Source organism: Syngnathus typhle, linkage group LG11 (assembly GCF_033458585.1).
Source record: "Syngnathus typhle isolate RoL2023-S1 ecotype Sweden linkage group LG11, RoL_Styp_1.0, whole genome shotgun sequence".
In the NCBI taxonomy this organism is placed as follows: domain Eukaryota; kingdom Metazoa; phylum Chordata; class Actinopteri; order Syngnathiformes; family Syngnathidae; genus Syngnathus; species Syngnathus typhle.
In genome coordinates this window covers 10,989,154-11,002,384 of record NC_083748.1, presented here as the reverse complement: position 1 = coordinate 11,002,384, position 13,231 = coordinate 10,989,154, and the positions used below count along the sequence as shown (strand labels likewise).

At 42.6% G+C, this 13,231-nt stretch overlaps 2 protein-coding genes across 2 annotated transcripts; both read left to right on the top strand.

Moving 5' to 3' along the window:
* The first annotated feature begins 466 nt into the window (after nt 1-466).
* LOC133162842 (N-acylethanolamine-hydrolyzing acid amidase-like) lies at nt 467-3,629 on the top strand. Its single transcript, XM_061292320.1, has 11 exons — nt 467-716; nt 1,105-1,272; nt 1,353-1,476; nt 1,784-1,874; nt 1,954-2,039; nt 2,141-2,313; nt 2,400-2,462; nt 2,825-2,891; nt 2,966-2,994; nt 3,133-3,202; nt 3,287-3,629. The coding sequence occupies exons 1-11, from the start codon at nt 535-537 to the stop codon at nt 3,305-3,307; spliced, it is 1,074 nt and encodes a 357-aa protein (XP_061148304.1). The 5' UTR covers nt 467-534; the 3' UTR covers nt 3,308-3,629.
* A 396-nt stretch (nt 3,630-4,025) lies between these two features.
* On the top strand, nt 4,026-7,688 carry arl8bb (ADP-ribosylation factor-like 8Bb). The gene is made up of 7 exons (XM_061292325.1): nt 4,026-4,239; nt 4,826-4,906; nt 5,350-5,423; nt 5,608-5,701; nt 5,859-5,926; nt 6,083-6,153; nt 6,228-7,688. Exons 1-7 carry the CDS (start codon nt 4,117-4,119, stop codon nt 6,275-6,277), a joined length of 561 nt encoding a protein of 186 aa, XP_061148309.1. The 5' UTR covers nt 4,026-4,116; the 3' UTR covers nt 6,278-7,688.
* The last annotated feature ends 5,543 nt before the right edge of the window (nt 7,689-13,231 follow it).

The following is a 13,231-nucleotide window of genomic DNA, read 5'->3' as shown; positions in this document are numbered from 1 at the left end:
TAACATTATATAAGATTTAGTGAAAGAAAATAGTACTGCGATCCATATCGGTTAAGAACACAAAATAACTTCATGTTTTACGGCATTGTTTTATTTATATATTACCTACATATTAAAAAAAATACGGGAAGGCCAACTAGAGTTTATTTGTTGCAATTCTTTTGCAGCAATAATGTGGCATACGTTGAAAGTTTCAGGCACGTGTGTGTATCCTTGTAACACTTATCTTGTTTTGTTAATTGGACGACACATCAATAACTAAATTCAGCGTTTGTCTCCACGAAGCACAAATGTTGGAACTTTAGCACCCTCTAGTGGGTATTTAGTGTACTCGGGCTAGTGATGTGCATTCCAGTTATTTTAAGTGAACTGGATCTTTAGAATTACTTCACTCAAAATATCTGTTCAAACCAATCGTTCAACGAATACTTTAATTGTGAAAAGCTGTGAACGGAAGTACCGATTCCCCGTCCCTGTTGGAACGCGCTTCCGTCCAGGCACAAGCGGCGTTCAAGGACCAGGACGCCTTCAGTCATGAAGCTGCTGGTGGTCAGAACGGCTGCGCTGCTGGTCGGACTGGCGGTGTCGTGCAGTTCGGACTTCGCCCCTCCCACAATTGACATTAACCTGGATGATGATCCACGAGTCAGATGGTTGCCGATTTTCAAAGCTTTTGACTCCGACTTCCTCAAAAAAGCTGCTCAAGAGGTCATAGAGTAAGGGAAGGATATTGTTATATTTCACGACTTAATTGTTTTCAAGGAAATTATGATATGATAGCTTTATTTTTGTTATTCATTTATTTATTAGCAATACCAAATTGTGTACAGCATTTACCTGTGTGTAGTGTGGCCTATGGGTGTGACCACACACTACGAGAATGAAGTTTTATATTTTTCATAAAGTTATGGTTTAATGATTAAAAAGCCACCTGACCACACACTACGAGAATGAAGTTTTATATTTTGTATAAAGTTATGGTTTTATGATTAAAAAGACATACAGCTTTGAGATCTTAAAAATATATCTATGTGGCAAACTAATAATTGCCCTCAACAATTTTATGGTTGTGTTTTCCTTTTTTTTTTTTCATTTTCTTGTCAGTTCAACAATTCCAAAATGGCTTCATCAAGTTCTTAGAGCTCTGGTAAAGGCCTCAGAGAAGTTCATCCTTCCTAAACCTTACGGCGAGGAGATCCGTGGCATGGCGCCACATATCGGTGCCAGCCTCTCTGATATCATCTTGCTCAACTTTGCCTACGAAGCAACTGCGTATGTATTCTATGTAATTAAGATGTTGATATTATGTTTAATAATATAACATGTATCCACATAATATTTTGCACTGGCAGATTCTGCACAAGCATTGTGGCTCAGGACAAAGCTGGAAACCTGTACCACGGCAGGAATCTCGACTACCCACACTCGGTTCTGAGGAATCTTACTGTCAATGTTATATTCCGGAAGAACGGAAAGGTACAGCCGATCATAACGCAGGCATATTTTTTAGGATGTCATTCAAAATAATTGGAGTGCTTGAACTGACCTTTACAAACCATTTCAAAATACGCAGTTACAAAATGTGACTGCCAACAAAGCCTGTGTCAAATGTCGCCAGAAATCAGTGCTTTAATCCTGAACTTTATCCTTGAATATCAGTTGAGACCTGTTGCGTATTCACAGGAAAGCTCAATAGAATCAATCCCGTGCAGCCACATCAATTCTATAGTCACCTCGGTGCAATGGAACCCTCAGGTCAAAAACATTGAGCAATGCGTTGCAGATCTCTTACATTGGAACCACATTCGCTGGCTATGTGGGTCTGTGGACGGGACAAAGTCCATACAAGTTCACCGTCTCCGGTGATCAGCGAGGTAAGAACGCACTTCTTCCGCTGGCCTGAAAAGATCAAATTGTGTTAACAGTAGAATATTGCTTTGTGTGCATGGCAAGACAAGGGCCACTGGTGGGACTTTTGGAAGAATATGTTTTCAGCTTTCATGTTGAAGAGAAGCCCAGTCAGCTGGCTGGTGAGAGAGGTGAGATGAGGAAAGAGCAGAGAAGCAATTATGGTGGGATCTGGTATGTGGAACGCACCCGAATGCATGGCGGAATCCTAATTCGGTGGTCTTCTGTGCAGACTCTAGAAGAGGCAGAAGACTTTGAAGATGCTGCCCTACGCCTTTCCAAAATTCCCATCATCACAGGAGTCTATTACATCGTGGCTGGGGCGCGGGCAGGGGAAGGCATCGTCATCACAAGAGACCGAACGGGCCCCGCGGACATCTGGCCATTAAATCCACTGCAAGGAGGGTCGGTCTCGTGTGAGCCCTCCACACTCTTCTTGTTGTGTTTGTTCATTAGTGTTAGCCAACTTTTGCTTGTTGTTGTTTGTTTAGATGGTTCAGAGTCGAGACGAACTTTGATCATTGGCGTCCTGCCCCAGCCAAGGATCATCGAAGGTGAGCTACATATGTGAAGATAAATGCCAACATACAACAACTATAAAAAAAAAAATAATAATAATAATAATAGGCGCCATAGTGGGGCACTAGTTAGCACGTCCGTCCCACAATTCTGAGGATACGGGTTCGATTCCACCTCCCGGCCCTCCCTTTGTGGAGTTTGCATGTTCTCTCTGTGCTTGTGTGGGTTTTCTCGGAGCCCTCAGATTTCCTCCCACATCCCAAAGACATGCATGGTAGGCCAAAGATGTGAGTGTGTGTCCTGCGATTGGCTGGCAACCAGTTCAGGGTGTCCCCCGCCTACTGCCCAATAATAATAATAATAATAATAATACGGTACACTATCATCTCATTCCTAGAGAAGCAGCAGAAAAAGCAATGAATGCGACTGGTCAAGAGCATATCAATATGTATTCACTTTATCAGGTAAGTCAGAACAAATGAATTCACTAATTAATGGCAAGAGAAAGAATGAAACTCGTACCACTGTCTGTCAACAGGTATTGTCACTGTCTCCGGTGTGTAATAGGTAAGCACGTGTCCATCAGACTCGCTTTCATTCTTGTGACATTTAATCACCGGGGCAACCGGGAATGAACACCAGCTAACTTTGCCCTTTGCAAATATTTATTTTCTTTTGTTGTCTGTTGTTTCAATCATTTCACAGCATTACAGTTTATACAACAATAATGAGTGCAGCAAGCCCTGAGAAGTATACCACGCTTGTCAGACCGCCGGTATGTTCAATAGATGGATGTTTTTTTTGGAAGACACAATGCACCGCACACTAAATCATATCTTCTTTTTGAATATCCTACAAGGACTGCCACGTGACTAATTGACCCCAAGCGCTTCCAGTGGTTCGTGAAGTGGAGCTGTGATTTTACCAGTGTCTTACTGGAGAGGATGAGCTTTTTTTTAAACACCCTATGTAGCTGCAAATTAAAGAACTCTTCTATTCTGTGATCATCTGCTGCACACCACAGCTATGAATGTGGTCATGTCATCTGAGATTTTTTTTCCAAATGGCACAAGTCACCAACTGTGACCAATTACAGATGTAAACAATGTGCTTATTGTTTGAGGAATTACAAATGAAAGGACTATGTTTGTTGTGCTGTGTCAGTTTTTATTAAATACATATAAATAAATATTTTCATTTGACTTGGGGCAGTTCATGGATTACAAGTTGAGGGTTAGGGTTAGCTAAAGAATTAGCATCTTTCTGCTAACTCGTTAGCCTGCACAGTACTTCCTGTAGGTGACCGTACTTCGCGGATTTCACTTATCGCGGGTGATTTTTGGAATCAATTATCCGTGAGAAACGAGGGATTACTGTGTGCCATTCTGCGCATGTGCAAATAAAAATAGATTTGGGAAACTGGTGGTCATGATAAACATATACGTCCTATTAGTACCTCACAATAACATAAATTTGGGGTGTAACGGGCCTGCAATAAAAAAATAATAATCTAAATCAGAGTGGATTCACGGGAAGGCAGAAATTCCCATTTCCAAGCATCACTTGAACACAACCGCAAATCACATGATGCGCAAGAGCAGCTTCCCACTTCCGGTGTGTATTGCTACTAACCTACAACTCACGTCAGAATCGAAAGTCGTCTGGATTGTGACCAGCGTGTCATCCAAGATGTTGGCTCTCATAAACAAGCTTCTGGACTGGTTCAGGTCCCTGTTTTGGAAAGAAGAGATGGAACTGACACTCGTGGGACTTCAGTATTCCGGGAAGACCACGTTCGTCAATGTGATCGCTGTAAGTCGCTAACAAACATGCTCTGTCAGTGAGGGCCCAAGGCTGTGGAAAGCTTGCATGCCAAATGCATTAAGTTGAATTTACAGGTTATTAATCAGATATGTTATGTCCGCATTTTCACGCCCTCCAAAATAATGAGTCGACTGCAAACACAGGGCGCAATGTTGGCTTACGCCCAAATCTGGTGTTTGTCTTCTGTCGAAGTTGACAGACGTGGGGGCGCTTCTTGTAATCGTCACGTGGATGTAACTGCTGGGTTGATGTTGTCATACCGCATAAGCAACGCATGCCAACATCATCCACGAGCACAGCAGTAAAAGCATCCATTATTGCAATCAGTGAGACTTTATTGGATCTACGGGCCTGTATTCGTCACCGGGGAAGTCTTCCTGGAAACCGATCATCATAGAATCAAATCGGGTGGAATTATATACAGCATATATGAATTTATTCCTAGTTTACCGGTTCATCCCACCTTTGCATAAAGTCGTGTTGGGTGCAAGGTGACTCAACAGCAGCATATAAAAAAACAATTTGAAAGATCATTTTGATGCTGACAAGCCGTCTTTTTCATTGTTCTGAACAGTCGGGCCAGTTCAGTGAAGACATGATTCCTACAGTTGGATTCAACATGCGGAAGGTCACAAAAGGCAACGTGACAATAAAAGTAAGTGTGTGTAAACTAGGCTAGCAGGATGTTTTGCATCCTACACGTGCTAAAAGTCATGTGACAGCCGTCCGCAAAGGGCGGACTATGCCCCCTAGATTGTATTTGTGATTTAATCTTTTTCACTTGAAAGGCAGTTTATTTATCGACTGCAATTGCAGGAGTAAACACTCTAAATTCTTTGACTTGCAGGCTAAGCTGGTACCACAACACACTGTATTTCTGCTATTAAATATGGACTTCTTGTCTGTTTATTTTGTTTTTTTAGAATAATATCTGAAGTAAGGAATTAAAATGTTAATGAACAATAAACTGCTAATAAATAGTTCACAGTTTCTGACCCTTAATTCGAGCTATGAAAACCCCTCGTATGCTTGGAGCCCTTTCAGATAACGACAGATTTATACTTGCATTTACGTTCTTAAAATATTTTTTCTCTCCAGATTTGGGATATAGGTGGACAGCCCCGCTTCCGAAGCATGTGGGAACGCTACTGTCGAGGAGTCAATGCTATTGTGTAAGTGTGTAGGCACTTTGGGTCAACATGTGTTCCTTTTTAAATACATTTTTAGAGCCTTAACATTTCTGCTGTTGTTTTTCTTGGTCCACATGCTCATTGCGTTGTTGTTATTCAGGCAAATTGTTATTTCAAGTAACTACTATATGTATTTTATAAATTTTTTTATTTATTCTTCTCACAGGTACATGGTAGATGCAGCAGATCGAGACAAAATAGAAGCATCCCGAAATGAACTCCACAACTTGTTGGACAAACCGCAACTTCAAGGGATTCCGGTAAGTTGGCGGATACGTCGCTCTCCGGAATGTTTGAAAGACGAGCTGGTACTCAGGCGTTTGCGTACCCGTGTTGTGCACCCCACCCACAAAAATAAGCATATTTGATCCTTTCAGTTGTTGATATGTGAGAGATTAATCAGCCTTGTTTTTCCAGGTTCTCGTGCTCGGCAACAAACGAGACCTGGCCGACGCGCTGGATGAGAAGCAGCTTATTGAAAAGATGTGAGGCACATGTCAACACACGTCATGCTCTATAAGCACAGCTTGCTTGCACTGTTCTGCCTGTTGGATTTGAAGCAATCCAGAATCTGGGAATGTGTGACAGTTCATTGTACGTAAAAAAAAAAACATCCAGTATTGTCTGCTTTCCTTCAAAAGGAACCTGTCAGCCATTCAGGATCGGGAAATCTGCTGCTATTCGGTATCCTGCAAAGAGAAAGACAACATAGGTACGTCATGCCTTTGTGACCTTCCCAGGGCCTTTCGTTTTGGATTGTGGCAATCACAAATATCCCCACGACAGATATCACGTTGCAGTGGCTCATCCAGCACTCAAAGTCGCGGAGAAGCTGAAGGTGAGAACCGCAGCTGCGGCCCGAGCGCCCCCACCCCCCTCCGCCAACACTTGCGAATCGTCCACGGTCATCCCTTCAACTGCCTCTGTGAAGTACTTCAGTTCCGTCCGTCCGCCCACCCGCTGCCGCCGCAACACGCCCGCGCCGCTGCTCACGACTCTCGTAGCTGTGTCGTCCTTGTACAGCACCAGTAGACCAACTTTTCTTCGGAGGCCTGAAATGTTCTCAGCGCGAGAAGGTGCATTGTTCATGCCCGTCATGCCTTAGCGCCCGTCCTCGTGAACGTTTTCCTCGGCACGGGAGTCCAATCTCATTGCCGTAATTCTCCCTCGTTACATCACAAATGACTCCAATCTGCTTTGGCGTTTACAATGCGGTTGTGGTTTTGCCAAATGAAGTTCACGCCTTCAACCACCGGTCGCAACGTAGCCGTAATTTGCGGAAGGTGGCCAATTAGCTGATAGGCTTGAATTCGAGTTGGAACAAAGATGAGTAAAAGGTGAAAAGAATGAGCGCTTGTTGCTGTCTCAGGCAGAAATAGGCCTGTTGAGTTTTAAGTGCCTTTTGGCTGAGTGAGAGCTCCAATTAGACAGCAGTCATTGCCCAAAGCGACGTCTAATGCACTATTATGAAATTGTTGCAGACAGACTTAAATTCTTTGATTACACACCAAGCATTCAGTCTGGAGTCTTGTGGGAAAATGCAAACAAATTGAGAACATTTCGCCGAGTTGTTGCGTTTGAAGGCCTCTTACCCTTTGTCTAGCTTTCTATGTAAGTGACAACTGCCAGGTCTTTTTATTTTGAAAGCGGCAAAGATTCGCAGAGGTAAAATGGGTGCGGCTAAGTAGCTGGTTTTATAATCCTTATTTTTTTCAGGTTGAATAACAAAGCAAGTGTCAGTCAAGAGCAACAGGGGGAGTCACAGAGAGCAAACACGCTCGACGATCATTTTGAGTCTCGCTAAAAGACGGATTGATTGTCGTCTCCAAGACCGTTTTCTCCCTTTTATCCACGTGACGCTTGAATCATTTCTAATCACCCGCTCCATGTTAGCCGCTCGGTTACTATCTCCAACGGTGGCCTGGATGGCATTTATTCATCAGCCCATCTCATGTGTCCAGTCATCACACGCTCCCTGTCGTCATGTTGTCCTGTTTATTGGTGATGAGCAGAATACTAATTGTCAAGTGTTGTGACTGCAGCAGAAGCGAAGGGCCGTCATGTCGGGTCAACTGGGAGAAGAAAAAGCTTGTGTAATATTATAACAATTTGCATGTGCTAATATTAGTCATCTTCATTTGCAGACTTTGTAAATAAGCAGTTGGCATTTTTATTCCAACAAATGCTCCTGTAGATGTCATGCCTTCTTTCCATGTGATTGCTAATAAATTTGTTCTTTTTTTTTAATAGGGTTTCCACGATTTCGTCTTTTCCGGTGTGTTAAATTATTCGCCACGAGGTGGCAGCAGAGTATCTTGAGTTTTTGCTCAGCTCAAAACTTAGTGGCCACAAGTTTGTGTTGAAGGTCAAGTTATTACCACAGTGCAATTGTTACTGCATTGCGCCAAAATTAAGTCTAAGCTTAAGTCAAATTTTGGGATCATTATCTTCTGGCTGTAAATCACTTCAGTGGCAAAATATGGTAAGTAATAATTCACACTCGCCAGCTGTTCTAACAGGGCCTCATTTGAATGTCATTTCTTAACAGCTGCTGCCATTTAGTATTGTACGTCAATGTTGGACTTGTGGACGGATGGCCGTGTTGAGAGCGTGTGTGGTTTGCCGTTGTGGTGCCCACACGGGATTAAAAAGTGCTTCCAAATATGCCGCGAGGATTTATGTGGCAAGCAGGTCGTTGAGTGACCTGAACGTGTGACGTGTCGTTAATATCGCCACACTCCATTACAAGAGTGCTCATTATATAATGCGTATTTCACACGTTTTTTTTCTTCTTCTGATTTGACTACACAAAAGACTCAAATTGAATTCAACAAAGAGTCGGTTTGATGTCTCTGGGAAACAATTTGTCCTGGGATGCAAAAGTGTTTTAAGCAATGTGGATGTTTTGCGGTTAACTTGTTGAATGAATACTTTGCGGATAAGACATTTAGCGCTCCAGCACTGACAGGCCTCCACAAACACCTCATACAACTTGCTGTGAGAATTTGTCACTAATCACCATGTGTGGAATGTTACAGGATTGAACTGTGTGGCCTATCGCCGACCTTAATTAACTGTTGTGTTCTCCGTGAAAAACAGATGTTTGATGGCAGACGCATGATTAAGTTTTAATAAGGTTCACTGGATAAAAAATATTTTTGCAGAACTATAGTTGACTTATTAGCGTTAGGTTAGCGCCGTTGAACCATAACAAAAACGCAAAGCACCAAGTCCTCCAAAGAAGTCCTGAAGGCAGTTAAAGCGGCAAATCAAATTTCATTTTCGAGCAACCTTGACTTTGTTGTATCGAGTGCAAATGTAGTCATGCAGAAAAGCTACTGAGCCTTCCAATATGCAATCATTTTATTTGCACTGGTTTAGAGTAATCTTTCGTGTACTCTGTTATCCTGCGTCCTCGCAGCTAGCCGCTCCCTTGTGGAAGCTTTCACGGTCTCACCTTGCAGCCTTGGCCCCAGCACGCACCTTCCTCCCTTTGGATTCCATTAAAAAAAATCACAACTTCAGCTCCTGAGGCTCTGATCAAACGGGGCGCTTAATGCATTTTGCCTATGTACCTCCTATTTACATATAGATGGACTACTTATCACTCTGCATTTTTAACATAGATTTAATGTAGGTAATCCACTTTTTTAATCCATGTTGGATTTATGTACGGAACATTTACTATAAAAGAAAAGTTGACGTTGGTAGAGGAATTTTCTGAGCATAGTATTATACTTGGTATGCATGATGAGAAGTAGAGTCAAAATGTGACTTAGCACCCAGTGAAGTCATCTACCAGACCTTCTGTATATACAAGTTTGTACAGTAATTATTGTTTTTGTCATAAAAACAAGTTGCACTATATTTAGAATTAATAGATAGCGGCCAAAAACATGTTATTTGACAGCTGGTCAACATAAATATTTTAGTGTGAACGTGAAACTCCTGTCTGCATCTGTTGCAATTAGAAAATGCAATTCTTAGTTCAGCACGACCATCGACAATGTTCTCCTCAATTTGACAGTCTTAGGTGTTCAAAGAAAGTAATTTAGATGGCAAGTTGCAGACGCTGTGGTCAGATTGGCCTCATCTTAGTGAGGAGGACAGATGTTGCCAGCAGGCCGGATGCGGCAAGGACCTTGACATTTGGACGCAGACTGAGGAACCTACCTTTGATATCGCAGACTGACTTGGCAGCATATTAAACAAACTTCAGAAGAGAGAATGTTTTCTCTTGAGACTTTCCTGTATACACGGTGAGAGTATTGCACTCCGTCGATAGTTTGAAGATTCCCTTGAAGTTACGTTGAACCTCCATCCATCTGCTATACCACTTTTTCTCGTCGGCATCATAGCGAGCTGAAGCCCATCTCTGCTGACTTAAAATTAATTTGACATTAGGCAGTATAGACACTATCTTCTTGTCTATTATCAATAAAATGGGCGTCCGTCAGGGGACGTAATGCCCACCTCTGGGCAGTACTGCTACTGAATGTTGACACATTATTATCTGACAATGTGTTTATAAATAGAATCAAACTATATTGGATGGATCGAAGCAAAATATTCAGAAACTTTGCTTTTCACTGTAGCTGGAATGAGGATAAAAACATGACAAAATGTTGCTTTTTTTTTTTTCTTCTTGCTAAGGAACTTTGACGCTAAACATTAATAATGGACGTCTTTATCCAATTGCCACCTTTTTGCTCATTTGGGGCCACCGTACTTATTTGTTGCCCTTGTCTAGGATTAAGTGAGTTGAGTTGAGGGTGACTTGTGGGTTACTGCTTTACAATTTAGCATACGGAGCTGCACATCCCAGTTGTCCCATTGGACAGCTGGCTATCCATTCATATGCATATGTAATATTTGGGACCTCAAAGCTGGCTCCGGCCAAAACATGAGGGCAATTAGATGGAAGAAGAATTTCTCTGTGATCCTCTGCCAGGGGCATCTTCTGTGACTTCCCGAGCAAGGTTGCAAAATCTCCCAACACATTCCCTGTGCAGCAATGACGGAGTGATTCATGAGGTGGCGCACAGACAGGTCAAGACAGGTCTTGACTGCGTTCGTTGGAGACTTTTTTTTTTCATTCCCTTTTATATTACTTAGGGGAAATAACTGCATGGCTTACTTTTGCGCATACAGCACAAGCGCAGGTTCCCCTCGAGGGTCTCATTCGAAGCCTGAAGTCCTGCTGATGAGAAACAGCTGCGGCCGCAGCTACCTCAGTCACACGCATGAAACATACAACTTTGACACATTTTTTTCAAAAGACCCTTTTCATCTACTCGTAGCCTGAAGAGGGAAACTTGTCGTATTAGAATAATGTGTCTCCGTGATGTATTCTTTTCCTTCCTTCATGTTTTCCACTGTGCATTCTCAGTGCGGAAGATTAATTAAGTGTCCATTTTAATTCCACACTTGCCAGCAGTTTGTTTTGCTTTCGCGTGTTGTTGTTGAGACACTTCCAAAAGAAACTTTGCAGTCCTGTTGCCTCCTTTTGTCTGAAGCCTTGCCCATCCAATCCTCCCCTTATGTGTTCTTGTACAATTTGTGTTTGAGCGGAGAGCTGCGAAGTGTTGGGATGCAGACGAAGGGCCCGGCCGGCAATGGCAGCTGGAGAAAGAATAGCATTCTTTGACGGTGTGTCCTTCGCACTCCCTCCACTGCCAGCTTCGCTAGTAGCGTGATTCAAATGTTGCTTGTGTAACTCTTGAGCTCAGCGCGTGTATGTCTCGAAGCAGCCTTTGTATAGAAGCATGACAAGAATGCTATTGTTGCACTGGAATGCATCAAGACAAGCACAAAAAAAGTCATTTTGAGACTCTTCATCATAAACCACCTTTTCTACAGCCACTCGTTATGTCTCTATGAATTCTTCTGAGATGGCTCCGGACCATCTTCCACCAGTGCTCCGCGACAGCAAAGCGGGTCAAGCACATTCCTACGGTGGTTGGTCATGGAGTGGGTTCTATTCAGGTGGTTTCGACTCTCTGTCTCCACACTGATGGATGGCCTGTCGGACTTTATCTGTGCCGGACGGATGCTCTACTGGCTGGAGCCCAGAGATTGTCACTGCTGACTCCTTTATCAGTGTCTGACTTATAGAGCTGTCATCCTCTTGGAGCAAAGTTCCCAGGCGCCTTGGCCGGCCAATCCTCCCTCACGTCTGTCACGCCACTACCAAGACCTTGGCCAGCCTGTCTAATTTATGGGCCGGCACCGCACTTGAGTAGGGCCTGATATATATTTTTGAAATTTCCGTTGATCTATTAACCTCTTTAATCATTTTGAATTCTTGTAAATTAATAATAAGTCATCTCAACCTGGTCAAAAGAATCAAATTGCTTTCAATAAATTTGCAGACATGAAATCGAGAAGCGTTTTCCGTGCGCATTTGAGTCTGGCATGGAAATATAGCAGTTCCTTCCTCGTTCTAAGTGTGATGAGCAATTGGAGCGCTTGGTAGAGAGCCAAGTGAAATCAGAGGCCTCCAGCACATTCCGTTTTGTTTCAAATAGAATGGCTTTTGTGCAACTGTCAGAAAAGCAGCCATTCGTACGAGGTCATCTTTATATTTCTCATTTATTGTCCAAGGTCATATAGTCACTGTTTGACATCTTTATCTGTTACTATGGATATCATTAGTGAGTTCTTGTGCCAGATTAAAGTGGATAAGTCGTCAAAAGGGATTAGGAAATGAAAAAATAACCAAAGCAGTGAATCTGTGGGTCCACTCAATCCCTCAATGTCAATCAAACCGAGGTTCACTATCCTCACAGAGCCAAATTATTTTAACAGCCCTTGTCCGAGATCTCATTAAGTTGAGTCAAGAAAGACGAGCGCACGGTATGAACTTGTCCGTCAAGCGCCTTCTGGTGACCCGTTCTGCGTCATAACCTTGCTATGTAAATATTTTAGTCACTTAATTTAATATTTGCTAATGAACAATTTGACGTCAACCCCCGGCGACCTCGCAGCGTGGTCACGACGCGGCAGAGACAACGCTGCAGTGTCCGGCGAGCGCTGTCATAAACACGGAAAGCCACTCATCATGTTTCATGCAGACAGCTGCAACAACACGCAGATGTTGGCACAACCTCTGGCAAACTGAAGCTCCACGTTAATTGTAACCATTTACTTTTCAAAATAAAGTCAGTGACCTATGCTTGGTTAATGCATGAGGCCTGATTATGACGTTGTATATTTAGACAACTGTAGCATGATTTCCTGAAAAATCTGGTTATTTATTATCGAGGGGTCTGAACTCGGCCATTAAACTGTTATTCGGCATTAGTAATGGGTAATTTATTAGCCCATTACTAATTCAGACCATTTTAGGTAAAAGTCTCAGCTAATGAATGTGTGTCATGGAAGTCCGTGACTTTCTTTGGAAAGTGGGCAAATGACGACAAATGATTTAAGCCACCACACCTTTTTTTTTTTTTTAATATATGTATATTTTATTTATTTATGTTAGGTCTTTCCATAATAATAATACACAGGTACTTTCAAGGACTTGGAAATCTCAATATTGACAATCAGTGCCTGGAGAGTCACGCTTTCCTCGCAGAGAGGAAACATGATTGCAAAGTTGGGAGCCAATGTCATTCCTCGCCGCAGCTGTTGTTGGAAGCTTCTTTTATAGACTCTTACCTCATCATAACCGGGGTTATGAAAATATCATCGCTCCTTGCGTCTGTGTAACGATGGGAGGCACTGGAATGGTGTCATCTCCACTGTGTGAGTAGATTAGAAAGTCATATGCATTATTATTTGGCTGT

What these genes read in the sequence shown, in the direction of transcription:
- arl8bb (XM_061292325.1), top strand. Translation starts at nt 4,117, where the DNA reads ATGTTGGCTCTCATAAACAAGCTTCTGGACTGGTTCAGGTCCCTGTTT. An exon ending in CGAGGAGTCAATGCTATTGT is followed by an intron (nt 5,424 to 5,607) that starts GTAAGTGTGTAG and finishes TTCTTCTCACAG; the next exon opens with GTACATGGTAGATGCAGCAG. An exon ending in AAGCAGCTTATTGAAAAGAT is followed by an intron (nt 5,927 to 6,082) that starts GTGAGGCACATG and finishes TTCCTTCAAAAG; the next exon opens with GAACCTGTCAGCCATTCAGG.
- LOC133162842 (XM_061292320.1), top strand. Translation starts at nt 535, where the DNA reads ATGAAGCTGCTGGTGGTCAGAACGGCTGCGCTGCTGGTCGGACTGGCG. An exon ending in CCAGCCAAGGATCATCGAAG is followed by an intron (nt 2,463 to 2,824) that starts GTGAGCTACATA and finishes TCTCATTCCTAG; the next exon opens with AGAAGCAGCAGAAAAAGCAA. An exon ending in CCACGCTTGTCAGACCGCCG is followed by an intron (nt 3,203 to 3,286) that starts GTATGTTCAATA and finishes ATATCCTACAAG; the next exon opens with GACTGCCACGTGACTAATTG.